The 13,833-nt window shown below is 59.8% G+C and overlaps 1 protein-coding gene and 1 long non-coding RNA gene across 2 annotated transcripts in view; both read right to left on the bottom strand.

The window, feature by feature from the left end:
• The window catches only part of PEG3 (paternally expressed 3), a 14,258-nt gene extending 9,363 nt beyond the window's left edge, over nucleotides 1–4,895 (bottom strand). The window contains 6 exon segments of the mRNA XM_040251836.1: nucleotides 127–219; nucleotides 693–795; nucleotides 2,998–3,098; nucleotides 3,177–3,323; nucleotides 4,008–4,097; nucleotides 4,335–4,895. Coding sequence (XP_040107770.1) covers nucleotides 127–219; nucleotides 693–795; nucleotides 2,998–3,098; nucleotides 3,177–3,323; nucleotides 4,008–4,097; nucleotides 4,335–4,725 — 925 coding nt within the window. The 5' untranslated portion in view covers nucleotides 4,726–4,895.
• Nucleotides 4,896–6,543: 1,648 nt separating this feature from the next.
• LOC120871852 lies at nucleotides 6,544–12,558 on the bottom strand. Its single transcript, XR_005723128.1, has 3 exons — nucleotides 12,398–12,558; nucleotides 8,743–8,816; nucleotides 6,544–6,677 (listed from the first exon to the last, which is right to left on the bottom strand). It is a non-coding gene; the product is annotated as an uncharacterized LOC120871852 (long non-coding RNA).
• Between the last annotated feature and the right edge of the window lie 1,275 nt (nucleotides 12,559–13,833).

The following is a 13,833-nucleotide window of genomic DNA, read 5'->3' as shown; positions in this document are numbered from 1 at the left end:
CCACGGCATGGCAGTGTGTGTACGCCGCCGTGTCTGTGCACACCCCCACGGCATGGCAGTGTGTGTACGCCGCCGTGTCTGTGCACGCGCCCAGTGCCCGCTCCTGCAGCAGGGCCTCGCGCTCACCTCTGCTGGTGCTCGGGTAAGCACTTCTCTTTGACCTTGCCGAGTGGCCCTGGGTCATGTGTGAGTGGCCGTCGTCCTCGGCAAGCTGAACCCCTGTCCGCAGGAAGAACACAGCATGAGACGTGTCACTGTGGATGACGGGCTCTCTCTCGGGCGCTGAGCATGCCCTGGATGGCCTGTGTCTCACTCTCCTCTCCTCACTGTCCATCCCTTGGCCCCTTGTCCAGCCTGTCTTGGTTAATTCTCTGGACTCTGCTGACAAGCTTGTGCAGAGGCCTTGAGCGCCCCTAAACCCAGGGCATCCTTGCTGGCTCTCAGGCTCCGCCCGTTTCCCCACGTGTCACTGCCCGCACGGCCCCTCGCGGGGCCATTGCCACCTCAGACCTGACCACGTGTCCACTGGGAAAGCCACCCAGGACCCCGGACCTGCCTCAGAGCAGACTGGAGTCGCAGGGCGGCACTCTGGGGTGAGAGCCATGTGGGCGCAGCCCCACCAGAGCGGGTCACAGGACCACTCCCCTCCCGCTCCCACTCCACCAGGAGCCGTTCTGACCCCGAGCACTCACCCAGGGAGAGCAGCTTCCGGTAGTTCTCCATGTTGTCCTGAATCGGGTTCTGGGGCTTGCGATCCTCGGTGAGGGCCACCATGTCCTGGTACAACACCGCCTCCTGCAAGCGCAGGTGTGCCCTCAGTGGGGTCTGCCCAGGCGACCGCGGCCAGGGCCGCGCCAGCGGCGCGGGAGCCACACACACGCGCACGCACACAGTGTGCGGCAAGTGCTCACAGCGCCGGGGGCTCCGAGTGATCTGGTCAGGCTCTACTAGGGACCTACGTCGTACCTACCTTGGCGCTACACTCTGAGGAAGCTCCCAAAGACGGAGGGCACATATTCCTTGCCCTCATGCAGCTTATCATTTGGTTGGAGAGAAACAATCAGAGAACAGTAAACAACAAAGTGGGGTGCAGAGAGTCGGCGCTAAGCGGGTGTGGCAGGGGACAGCTCAGGGTGGGCTGGGGAGGCATGAGCGAGACCCACAGGTGTGGGCGGGGCTGCGAGCGCTGCTGAGGCCCCAGGAAGGGCACGGAGCCCGAGGGGCCGCCAGCAGCGCAGCCAGAGGAACTCCAGGGTCAGAGGCGCTCAAGCACCTTCACGACCGAGCAAGCTGGGAACGGAAGTCCTCCCAAACCTTAGCGTCCTCATCTGTGAAATGGAGAGGAGGGTGTCCACCTGCCCCCCCCCCAAGCTGTGGGGGTCCTGTCACCTGGGCCGCTGACCTGGGGCGAAGTACGGAGGAGCTAACACTGTGTGTGTCCTGCCACGTGGCCTGCTGCACGTGGGGCTAAGTGTGGAGGAAGACTGGGTGGGACTACCCTGGTGGGCCAGCAGTCAAGACCCCGGGCTTCCACTGCAGGGCACGTGGGTTCAGTCCCTGGTCAGGGAACTGAGACCCCACACGCCATGTGGCCCGGCCAAAAAGTAAAAAAAGAAAAATTATGTAAATAAAACGTAAGTTGTTGTCACTACTGAACTATTATGTAAAGATATTTTGATATTAAATTTGCTATCGTTCTGGGAAGTGGCGTACAACACGACAGCCATGTGGAAGTGTAGCAGAGAAAACAAACGATGTGGACACAATTAGGTGCAGCTCCTACTGAGAAAAATAAACAGGCACAGGCGTTGGGGTTTAAGAGAAAGAAAACCTCCTTTATACAACTGCCACTGTTCAGCAATTAGAAACAAGACCCCTGGCAAAATGAAGCAGAGCTTCAGAAATGAAACCCTTGCCAGACCAGGGCTGTGGAGTCCAGGACGGGAAGCTGCAGAAGCAGGAGGCACCGCTGGACTGCCGGTGCTGACCGCCGAGAGCTAGACGCTCCCTTTCTGGGGGTAGCCCGTCCTCCGCGGTGGGCCGCTCCGCTGCGCGGCACTGAGGGCTGACAGCACCCGCTCCTAAGGCCTCCCCAGGTTATCACAGTGCAGGAGAAGCCACGGGGGTGGGGAGCACAGGTGTGTCTGTGGTGGGACAGGAGGAAACCAGAGCTCCTAGCTTGGGGCTGGCAGAGAGCAGACGAGGTCAAGAATTTGGGGGGCTGAGGGTGCCACAGGGCACCACCCTTGGTGCTAACAGACCTCAACAAGCAATGGCAAAAGGAAAGGGGCACTTTTCACACCTTCCTGTTGGCCGAATCTGAGTGACAGAAGCGTGCAGTATGTTCTGGACTACACTGTTCCCAGGAGGGGGATCACTGCTCTGACCTGAGCTGACCCGACGAGCAGGCAGCCCTGAGCTGCGCCTGCTGTCTCCCAGACGCCGCCTTCTCACATGGCTGTGCAGGCGCCCTCCTCCACGCTGCCACCTCACGTGCAACCCTCTTTCCGGAGCCCCTCCTTGCCCGTGGCCCTGTCCTTAGTGCACAGGGACTGGTAGCGACAGCGTGCCCACCACGTGCCAGGCTGCACATCGCGCACTGCGTATCCATGTGACTCCTGCATCCCTCACAACAGCCCTGGTGAGGCTATTATCACACCCATTTCACAGATGAGGAAGCTGAGGCTTGGTGCAGCTAGCGGGCTGGCAGGTGGCAGAGCCAGGCTGCAGACTCAGCTCTTCTCGGCTCCAGGACCTGAGTGCCCTCTCCCTCCACTCTGTGCACGGGGCAGGTGACCACCAGGGGACACGAGTGCTGACCTCGCTGGTGAGCCAGAAAGCAAGCAGCAGTCACTGCGGCCACTGGCCACCCCTGGGCTCTCTTCCCAACCCTGGTGGGCTTCCAGGTGGCAGACAACTCAGCCTCCCGAGAAAGAAAGGCACCTCCAACACAGAGTGAAGACGGCCCTCCCAGAAGGAGAGGAAACCTGGGCGCACCTCGGATCTGGCATCCAAATCCAGCAGGGAGTCCCTGCGTCTGTGCTCTCTTTCCTTGGCTCTCTCCGCCAGAGGAAGTGCAAGATCCCGCTGATGAAACCCTGGGAAGGGAGAGGCGGCATGAACGGATGTGGCGCGGCTGGCAGGCAGGTGAGTGGGGGGGTCGCGGGGACACGTACTGCTCCTGGGGCTCCGGACGGATGGCCAGCGGTCCCGTGACTCCATGTCCCGGCTTCGGCCGCGGCGGCGCTCCCGCTCCCGCGCCCGGCCTCGCTCCCGCTCTCGCTCCCAGTCCTGGTCCCAGTCCCGGTCCCGGTCCCGGTCACCTGCAGACACAGACGTGCGGAGCTGACCGTGTGCGCTGCACACCCCTCCACACCTGAACGCTATGCCTGCTCTCCCCTGGGAGCTGGGTCCCACACCGAGCGGCAGAGGCCCCGGACACTGGGGCCTGGAACTGCTTCCGGGGCCTCGCGCACGCTGGCCTGGCCTTGGTCAAGCCGCCACCCTCGAGGGGCCCGTTCCCGCTTCAGGCTCTCCCGGTGTCCCGGCTCCTGAGGTCTCCGCCTTCAGGAAGGCCATCTGCCAACCCTCCACAGCCTGGCCAACCCTAGCCCGTCTTAATGTGCTCCCCACTTGACTACAGATAGACAAAGCACCGTCCCTGGAGCACTGCTGCTCCAGAAAGTTCTCTGGAGAACCTTGAACAAATGAACAGCTGTGCAGGCAAAGTGGTGATGAACTTTACCCGCCCCCCACCCCCCCCCCCCGAGGCGCTGGGCACAGCCTGAAACAACCTGTGGCAAATTCCAAATAGCTTCAAATTTTTTAATGTTTTTCCTCATCACTGAATAATAAAAAGTTGTATTTCACTCCACGGATGTGTCTGCTTTGATGAAAACGTCTCATTCCGCCATCCCGGAATCCCCCGCCCCAGATCCCCGAGCAGCAGCAGCAGGGCTCCAGAGAAGGGTTGCACGCAGACCCAGCGGCGGCGGGTGGCTACTCACTGCAGCAGGCGAGGGCAGGGCGCGGCGGTGGGGACTCCGCGGCCCTCCGGCTCATGCCGCCTTCGCTGTGGGTGTCGCTGCTGCTGTCGTCTGAGGGGACACCAGACACGGCTCAGGAGCTCAGCCACGCTTCTCCGTTAGCTTAGCCCCGGAGGGCGCCTACCACGCCCCTCTCCACCGCCCCTGCCCCGGTTAGGCCGTCAGAGCTGGGGCGGGGAGGGCTCCGGCTCCTTGCGGGCAGAAAGGCCGGGGTTGCCCCTACACCGCCCCCCACCACCGCCCGCCCCGGGCCCCCAGGACGGTCCCGCCGCCTTCCCCTCGGCTCACCTTCCGGCTCGTACATCTCCTCGTAATCCTCTAGCAGAGCAACGAGCTTCTCGCAGGTCTCCGGCTTTTGGGCGTACACCCAAGGCTTGATCTTCTCCGGAAGGATGGTCAGGAACTGCTCCAGGACCAAGACCTCGATGATCTCCTCCTTGGTGCGAGTCTCCGGCTGCAACCAATCGAGGCAGAGGTTTCGGAGTTTGAGAAGGGTCTTCCGAGGCCCAATGAATTCCACGTAGAGGAAGTTCCGAAACCTCTGATGAAAGAACTCAGAGTCAGTGGCGCCTTCTCCTGGGACGGCGTCCGGCTCAGACAAGTCACTGTCTAGCTCATACAGGTTTGGGGCCCAAGACTTCTTGGGTTTGGTGGCGGACAAGGACTTGGGAGGCAGCATGTCTCTAAGGAAAAGTTTCACTGGAGGAACCCAACATGCGCCAACAGGGCAGATGCGGCAGCGGGGGCAGTCAGTGCTCAGGGACCTGCGGATCGTAAGGAGACACACATGTCCCAGGGGTTGAGGACCGCCCGGCGGGAGGAGAGGCCCAGAGGGGGCGCCGCACCACACCCCCGACACACAGACACACGCGAGGAGCCGCAAGCAGCGCGTCTGCCACAGAAGGACTGCGCTCTGCTCCTGACTGCGACCCTGGGCCTGGGAGCCCGCGGCCTGCAGTCCGCCCCTTCTCGGCAGACCCGGGGCCACGGGCCCGCGCGCCTTCCGCGGCCGGGCCTTCACGGCCTCAGCGTACAGCACAGGAGAGCCGCACACACCCGTGACGGCGCGGGTCCTGGGCATCAGGTGCTCTGGGCAACTTCTCTGCGCCTGTGCTCCGCATGTGCAACAGGTGCCGACCGAGCTAACGGGCCCTGAAACCAGCAGCTCAGCTCCTCTGCACACTGGCCACGCCCCCCACCGCACCAGCCGGGTGGCTGCCCCGCGTCTGCGTCTGCAGGCAGCAGCTCAGCTCCTCTGCACACTGGCCATGCCCCCACCGCACCAGCTGGGCGGCTGCCCCACGTCTGCGTCTGCAGGCAGCAGGCATGCCTTCTCCACGGCGTGCACCCTGAGGGCAGCCCTGGGCTCCTGCTTGCACCCCTGCCTCTGGTGCCTGAACCGAGGTCAGTCTACTGGTGCTCCAGGCACCTCTAGAATTTAGTCTTAAATATCTGAGCTAACTGGCCTGGGCCCCACTGTGAAGGGATCAGAGACAGATGCTTCCCTCACTGGGAAGGTCAGGGGTCAACATCAGCCCTGACGGTGTTCCGTGGAGCTCAGATGCTGGCACCCAGCTCAGCGAGCCGGCAGAAGGTGGGACGGAGCCCGCTGAGTCCACGGGAACCCCACATCTAGTGCTCACATCAGTGGTGATGACATGCCCAAGCGACCAGCAGGCCTCTGTGTGCCCTGCGCCTCCTCCTGCTCTGGCCAGCCTCGCCCGGGATCCACGGGTCTCCACAGAAACCAGCACGCTACTCCCTTCACCCTCCCGTCGCTGCGTCTCTATTCTAGGGTCTGCCCTCACCCTGCTAAGAGAGTTTCTCAGGCTGCGTGTAAAAGCTGACTCCCCATCCACCTCTCGCGCTGGGGGCATCGGCTAAGGCTCCTCACCCCCCTCCACCTGAGCCACTCAGCGGCCCACAACCCCTCTGGCCCTGCTCTGTCCTCAGTGTTCAGCCACGCTGGAGCAGAAAGCAGGCGGCACAGCAAAGAGGTCCAGGTCAGGGTGCAGTAACTTACCTGACAGGTTTGCACTTCTGACTTTACTTCCAGAGAAGGACAAAACCACATGCAGCAAAAATTCTTTTTTGTTTTAAAAGGAAAACCAGTAAGTTAAAAAAAAATTGTTTTTAATGTCTAAAGAGAAAACAAAAGGGGTTTCAATTATTTCGTCTCACAGCAGCCTTCCTGCCCGGGGCCTGATCGCCTCTTTGCAGTGCGCTCCGTTCTGCCCCGTGCACACACCCCCACTCTCTCTCCAGCATCCTGCCCGCCAGCCGGGCAGACCCTTGCCTCCGCCACTCCCACTCTGCCTGCCCTGCCCTCCTTTCCTCCACAGCAGACAGGGCACCAGGTGACAGCCTGCTGGGCAAGCCCCTCAGCTCTGGAGAGCCACCATGAGCTGACCCCGAGCCTGGCTAAGAGGGACTGCCTGACCAGAGCAGGGCCCTCAGAGCCCGCGGGGGACAGGGCAGCGAGCCCTGATCTCTCCGCTAGACGGCCACGGCCCCGCCTCTCAAGAGGCCATGGGACACCCCTGGGTGTGTAAATCACCTGGTGGGAACAGGGTCCCTTCCGGAACTTCTGAACAAGTAGCTATCCGCAGGAACAGCCAAAATGCCAGGGACCTGCAGACATTTTAAAGAAAGAAATACATGCACAAATCAACACAGAAGAAGTGTCAAGGGTGTCAGAGAATTCATTCTCCATGTGGCTGTGGTGTGGACTGAGACCGCGCTGTGGGCAAGGCCTTAGGTATCGTCTTCAAGAAAAGGCCCACTCCCACATCTTATAAACCAACCAGAGACAGGAGGTAGAAAGCTTTTGAGTTTCTGCTATGAAACCTGAATGATTTAAGAAATCTAAGAGAAAAGGCCCACTCCCACATCTTATAAACCAACCAGAGACAGGAGGTAGAAAGCTTTTGAGTTTCTGCTATGAAACCTGAATGATTTAAGAAATCTAAGACAGAGAGCTCCAGAACTGCAGACCAAACTCCCTTCTGAAGCAGACACATACTACTAGGACTGCTGAGCCACACCCCTTGAAACTGCAAGCCACCCCGCCCTGAGACTGCAAGCCACACCCCCTGAGACTGCAAGCCACACCCCCTGAGACTGCAAGCCACACCCCCTGAGACTGCAAGCCACACTCCTCGACCCCATTTGTTCCTACACTAAATCTTTTATAATCTCTATACGTATTACATCGTTTCTAACAAAATGAGGTCACACTAGGGGCTCTCTGTGTGTGTGTATTTTTAGACACAGTAATTTTTGATAGACATCTTTCCAATCAGTACATATAGACTGATGTCATTGTGTCTAAATGCCACACAGTCTTCCTTTCCATGGATACATTCAATTCGCACTTGATGGAAATGACTAACGTAAAAACTGTTTAAAGCATTAAATGAAAATTCTAGGGTATGAAACGGTATATAGCATATGTGGCATTCTTACTGCGAACATAGTCATTTATTTGCACACAGAAAACGATGAGGGTGTCCCCACATGGAATGAAATGCAGGTTTAGAAAGCAAAGCTACAGATGGAGGCGTGTTTATACTGAAATTCTTATGGCCATTGCTAAAGAGCTGCACAAAGTCATGGCTACACACAGAAACACACCCACATAAACGTGACGGATACAAGGTCCCAGCTTTCACATCACACCCCCCCAACCAAATGTCGCCTGACATCCCACTTATGCTTCACTCTGATGGCCTGAGTTTGAAGCCTTAATGAATTGGGCATAGTCTTACTAAAATCAAAAAAGCTACATAGGTACTTAAACGTGTGTAAGTGCGTACAAACCAAGGTAGAAGCAAATTTCCATACAAACTGGGGCCTTCCCTGGGGGTCCCGTCGTTAAGACTCTGGGCTTCCAGTGAAGGGGGCACAGGTTTGACCCCTGGTTGGGGAACAGATCCAGCATGCCACACAGTGGGCCAAACAATACGTAAACAAAACTTGTATAAGGACCGTTAGTAAAGAGAGGTAAACCAAAAAAGGAAACGATTAATAAAAGACACTTTATTATACATTCTAATTTATAATGTTATTTGAAGTTCACAATCAGAAAAAAATTTGAATCTAAATTTGAAGTAAGCTCAGCAGCCGTGGGGCTTTCCTCTCCTTTCTGTTGGCCAGTGCCCATCAGTAGCCCCTCCTCCTGTGGCTCCCTCCCTCTCTCCTGCTCCCTACCTTATCAGAGGGGCTGGAATTGAGAAGTTACTGTCTTCGTTTCAGGGGCAGCAGGCGGCACGCTCTCTTCTCGTATGTGCTCCATTCTCATGCCTGTCTCTGCACACAGCCTTACTTTTTTCAATGGCTTTCATTACCCAAAAGACTATGAGCTCCAAGGAATCACTTCCTTTCCCACTCAGGGTCATGACTGATAGAAGACTCAATGAATTTCTCCTGCTTCCTTAATCACCCAATAGGAAAGAAAGGGGAGGCCTGAAGGAGTAGCTCAATGTTGGGAAAAGAGTCTGGACACCACAAAGGATGGTGTGAGACCAGGAGAATCTGGCGAACACATGGTCCACCGGAAGAGTCTGCACATTCTCAGTGAGCACGAACGGTGCTCATGGTCAGACGGAACACGTGTGCAGCAGGGAAGTGTCGGGTTTAGGGAGCACGTGCTCACCCCAAGGATGGTGTGGCGCTGTGAGAAGAGACTTCAGCTCACCTGGACAGACACCTGGCGTTTGGACCTAGTCCCTCTTCCTCCTGCCGATCACCTCGGAGAAGAGAAAAGCAGAGCTGGGGAAGGAAAAGAAAACATGAGACCTCAAATTTATTTTCCAAATACTGGAATCCCCAGGCTGGAAATGACCCCACACAGTTTCATCTTTGCCTCCCATGGGGTGGACAGCTCATCAGTCTCACCCCCTGGGGTGTACGCTGTGCTGTGGGCTGTAATCACAGCCTTCCCCCAGTGAGGTCATGTCAGTGGGTGTGTAACCAACTCTAAGTGTGTGTCTCAGAACCTTCTCTAATAAGCAGAGCAAAACAGTAAAAACACAGGACTTGGGGCTGATAAATTCAAGACCCCAATTTCCCACTTATTAGCTCTGTTGCACTGGCCGCCCTTCTAAAGTCAAGGTATACATGTTGCAGATAGAAACTGGAGGGAGAAAGAAAATAGTAATGGCTAAAAAAATAGTACTATTTATTGCTAATTGTGTGCCTCCTATAGTGCTTAGTACCTTACTTTCAGCATCTGTTAATTCTCACATTATTAATTTTCTACATATCTTACAAAAATGAAGCAGAGAACTCAGCCTCAGAGTTCATGGCAATTACAGATCAACTAATGTAATTTTGGAAAACAGTACATCTACAGATGTTTTCTATGGAAACCTTATGGAACAATGATATAGACACCACTTAGAAAGATGAGCTGAAATTCTAGTTTTGCCATGTGATAACCAGTGACACAACAGAAGTTTTGCTGTGCTGCACACCTGCACACCTGCTGCTGAGACTAGCTTAATTAGGACCTTAATAATAGCCATCAGCATTACTGTGCGGTAACGGCATCATTACTTCACCTTACACAACGTTTGAGATTATCAGCAAACTCCCTGTGGACGACACCACACGTTTCAAGTCCCACCATGACTCGGAGCACGTGTTCAATCAGGACTGTGCCTCTGGCTTTTACTAACGCTAGCAGCTGTCAGCGTTATATTTATAATCAGGTTCCGCCCACCACACGCTTGGCAACGCCCCCTCGCACCACCCCTCCCTGCTGGGGCCGCCCCGCCCCGCCCCTCAGCCCCGCCCCTCAGCCCCGCCCCACCCTCAGCCCCGCCCCGCCCCTCAGCCCCGCCTCCGTCCCACCAGGCCCCACGCCACGCCCCCCTCATAGCCTCCTGCCACTGCCCACGCTCCAGGCCATCCACGAGCTTGTTTCCTTCAAGTCACCTCCTACCACCCTCAGAGCCTCCCACCCCCAAATCTCATATGCACAGCCTCCTCCACCCTCTCACTTAGGAACCCACCCTCCCCCAAATCTGTTACGATTCTGTTTCCCACGTGACCCCTGGATGTGCACATTTGAACCCTGTCCCACAGCCCCCACCCCCTCCAGGGAACATGGCGCCATCGCGCGGCCACTGAGACGTGGTGCAGAGGCAAGCAGCGAGCCACCTGGTGCCTGCACAGCGGCGAGCGCGGGGCGGGCTCGGTCTCCCGGGACACCAGAGGCGGCGGCCCGCTACTCCAGCCCCGCTGGCACTCACGACGGTGCATGCGCAGCAAGCAAAGCCCAGCCCCTGCCATTCAAGATGGCGCCTGCGCAGTAAGCCTCACCGCCACCTGCCGGTCGGCGGGAGCTCTAGGTGAGCAGAGAGCTCTGCAGCCCCTCCCCCGGCCCGCCCCCTGAAGCCGGCCCCAAGGTCACTCAAGATGGCGCCTGCGCAGTAAGCCTCGGCGCCCCCTGTCGTCCGCCCGCGCGCCAGGCGGGTAGGGGTCCGCAGCCCCTCCCCCGGGCTGCCCCTGCAGCACCACCGTCATTCAAGATGGCGCCTGCGCAGGAAGCCTCGGCCGCCACCTGTCAGTCAACAAACAGCGCTGGAGTGGGCAGGGCTCTGCAGCCCCGCCCTCGGCCCGCCCCTGCGCCCAGCCCGCTGCTATTCAAGATGGCGCCTGCGCAATAAGTCTCGGCGCCACCTGTCAGTCAACAGTGCTGAGAGGGCAGAGCTATGCAGCCCCGCCTCCCACCCGCCCCCTGAGACCAGCTCCGCTGCCATTCAAGATGGCGCCTGCGCAGTAAGCCTCACCGCCACCTGTCAGTCAACAAACAGCGCGGGAGAGGGCAGGGCTCTGCAGCCCCTCCCTCAGCCCGCCCCCAGCCGCCAATCCCACTGTCATTCAAGATGGCGCCTGCGCAGTAAGACTGGCGCCACCTGTCAGTCAACACACAGCGCTCGAGTGGGCGGGCTGCTACAGCCTCTCCCTCGGCCCGCCCCGAGACCCGCCTCGCTGTTATTTAAGGCAGCGCCTGCACAGTAAGCCTCAGCCTGTCTGTCAACAAACTGCAGTGGGGAGGGCAGGGCTCCCTGCAACTCTGCCGTCATTCACAATGGGCCCTGCGCAATGAGCCTCGGCGCCACCTGCTGGCCAACACACACAGTGTCACAGCGGGCAGGGCTTCATAGCGCTCTGCAGCGCTCAGTCCCCACAGGCGGCCCGCGGTCCCACGCCCTCGGCCCAGCCACCAGGGCACCTGCGAAACGCGGCCAGGCTGCACCCGCTGTCCAGTCCCCACGGCGCCAACCAAAACTTGGAGCCAGAAACATCCCAGGGTGAAAGCAGTCCAGAAAGGAGTCATGCTCTGCAACCCCAGAGCAGCCAAGGAGAGGCAGCGGGCACAGTGACAGCCCGTGACCCTGTCCCTCAGGACCAACAGCTCCTTAGTGACAACAGTGTGGCGCCTGCTGATAAAAAGAAGCCCCCCTCCCGTCACCAGACCGCACGCCTGTCAGGGGTGACGCATCGCGGCAAGCCCTGCGGCAAGCGTCCGCGGCAAGTGTCCACGGCCGACCCGAGACCAGCAAAGCGGGGGCGAGACAGAGGAGCCCCGCAGCCGGCAATCACCGCACAGACCCGCGGCCCCGGCCCCGCGGCCGGCCAGCCAGACCGCGCCGGCCAAGCCTCTGCGCCCCCATCTAAGATGGCGCCGCGGCGGCGGGTTTGACTGGACGGGCTCTTCTGAGAGCCGCTGTCACGACAGCCCTCGGCCCCTCCCCAGCCAACCAGAACAGCGTCCTCGCAGCCCATCGCCGCCGCCGCTTCAAAGACAGTGCCGGGGGGTGGGCCGCAGCGCGTCTCCGCCCTGAGAACACCCCCCGCAGGCACTGCCGCCCTCGGCCCCGCCTACAGCTCCTCCCGCCGCCACTGCGGCAAGCAAGCCCCGCCCCAGACACCGGCAAGGATGCAGGGGTGGCCGGAGGGGACCTGGCTAGTCTCGGACCCCGGGGGATGGGGGTGACCCTCGCAGCCCCCAGACCGAGCTGAGGAAGACGGGGGGGCACCCCGTGACTTCCTACGCTCATCAGGGACCGCCGCCACTGCTCCGGCACCCACCCCAGCGGACCGCGGAGCCCGGAGCCCGTGGCCGTCCCACCCCCTGCCCAGGATGATCAGCCGTCCCTGCACCCGCTACGCCCAGGACAGGTGCCACGGCAGCCCCGAGCCGACTCCAGCTGGCCGCGGAACATGGTGCGGCTGCGGCAAGCGCGGCAGCTCTCGCCCACTGACCGGGGTCCCGGCTCTGCGGCATCCATCCCAGCGCACCATCCAGATGCGGTGGTGCGGGCCGGGGCAGCCGGACTCACCTCACCGGACCTCAAGGCACCGCCCTGCCCCGGGCTGACAGCTCGACCACTGAGCAGCCTGGGCAAGCTCTAGTGCCCCCACACGGCCCCTGGCGCTCGGCGGCGCCACCAGCCAAGGGTGGACATGTCCGATCCTCCGCTCCAACCTCTTTCTCCCGCGGCTCACGGCGTCTGCACCGAGCCCCGGCCCCGCGGCTCCTTGTCTGCTTCTCCGCAGAGGCGGGGCCGGGCACCGGCCAATCAACGGCTGTGCTCTGCGCCCGGGGCCCCTCGCCACACCCTCAGCCCTGCCCATCGGGCCGCGGTTGCCGGGGCGACTGTTTGGCGCGAAGGCAGGAGGTTGACGTCAACCGAGCAAACGCGAGGGGCCCTGAGGAAGGGTCTGGAAAGGGGTGTGTGTGTGTGTGTGTGTTCGACCCCCAAACAAAGAAGGGGGGGGTCACACGGAGAAAGCCTTACCAACGACTCCCAAATGCAAATCGTCTGAAGAGACCAAACAAACAAACAACCCACCCCGTACATTAGTCTAAGAAAGTGAAAAGCTGGTGGGCAAAAATATGTCTGTGGAAGTTAGACAAACGGGAAAGTGGGAGACGAGGCTTTCCTGCCCGGGACACACGAAAGACCCGGGGCTAACTTCCCTAATAAACGAAGAACTCTTGGAAACCGATACCGTACAGACCAAATCGCGCCTGGAAAATGGGCAAAAAGGGAGGACACTGGCAATCCACAGCAAAGCACAAATGGCTGGCGGACCTGCGGGACACAGCTCATGACCCGACTGCCAAAGACCGAAAGCCGGGAGCGCGGACTCGCGCGGCGCGGCGGCCGCCGGGCCGGTCCCCCCGCCGTCCAGCCGCGCCGCCGCCGCGCAGGGCGCCCCGCCGCCCGAGGACCTGCGCGCGGCGGGCAGCGCGGCTCGCGGGGCGGACGACCCCCGAGCACTCGGCCGACGGTCCTGCCGGCGGCCAGGCCGAGGCGGGCAGCGCCCACCGGTGAGTAGCCCCACTTGTCCGCTTGTTCCGGGTGGACACGCGCGGTTAAACCCCTGGGGCAGCAGGCGAGAAACTGTCGGCCGGTGCCCCCCGGGGCCGCGGGAGCAGAGCGGCGCGGGCGCGGGCGCGGGCGTGCTCAGCGAGCGTCCCCGTCTGTGAGCAAAGGGCCTCTGTGGGAGCCCCAGACTGTACTCGGGCAAAGCCATACCATGCGGTTTTATGTGGCCAGTTAAAATGGAAGACTCGAATTCAAAGGAAAAGATTCATGAGATTTAATTTATTACAAAATGTACGTCACCCCAGAGCATGACGAATAGGATATCCAAAATGAAATTTCACATGTACACTTCCTAAGTGTAAGTATTTAGACATCAGTGGTTCCTGGGGATCCTGGGAAGCTGCGGACCTGGGGCGGAGGGGCGAGGCGGGCAGTGTCTGAAA

The sequence above is a fragment of the Oryx dammah genome, unplaced genomic scaffold (genome assembly GCF_014754425.2).
Source record: "Oryx dammah isolate SB20612 unplaced genomic scaffold, SCBI_Odam_1.1 HiC_scaffold_13, whole genome shotgun sequence".
Lineage (NCBI taxonomy): Eukaryota > Metazoa > Chordata > Mammalia > Artiodactyla > Bovidae > Oryx > Oryx dammah.
This window is presented reverse-complemented; position numbering and strand designations above follow the sequence as displayed.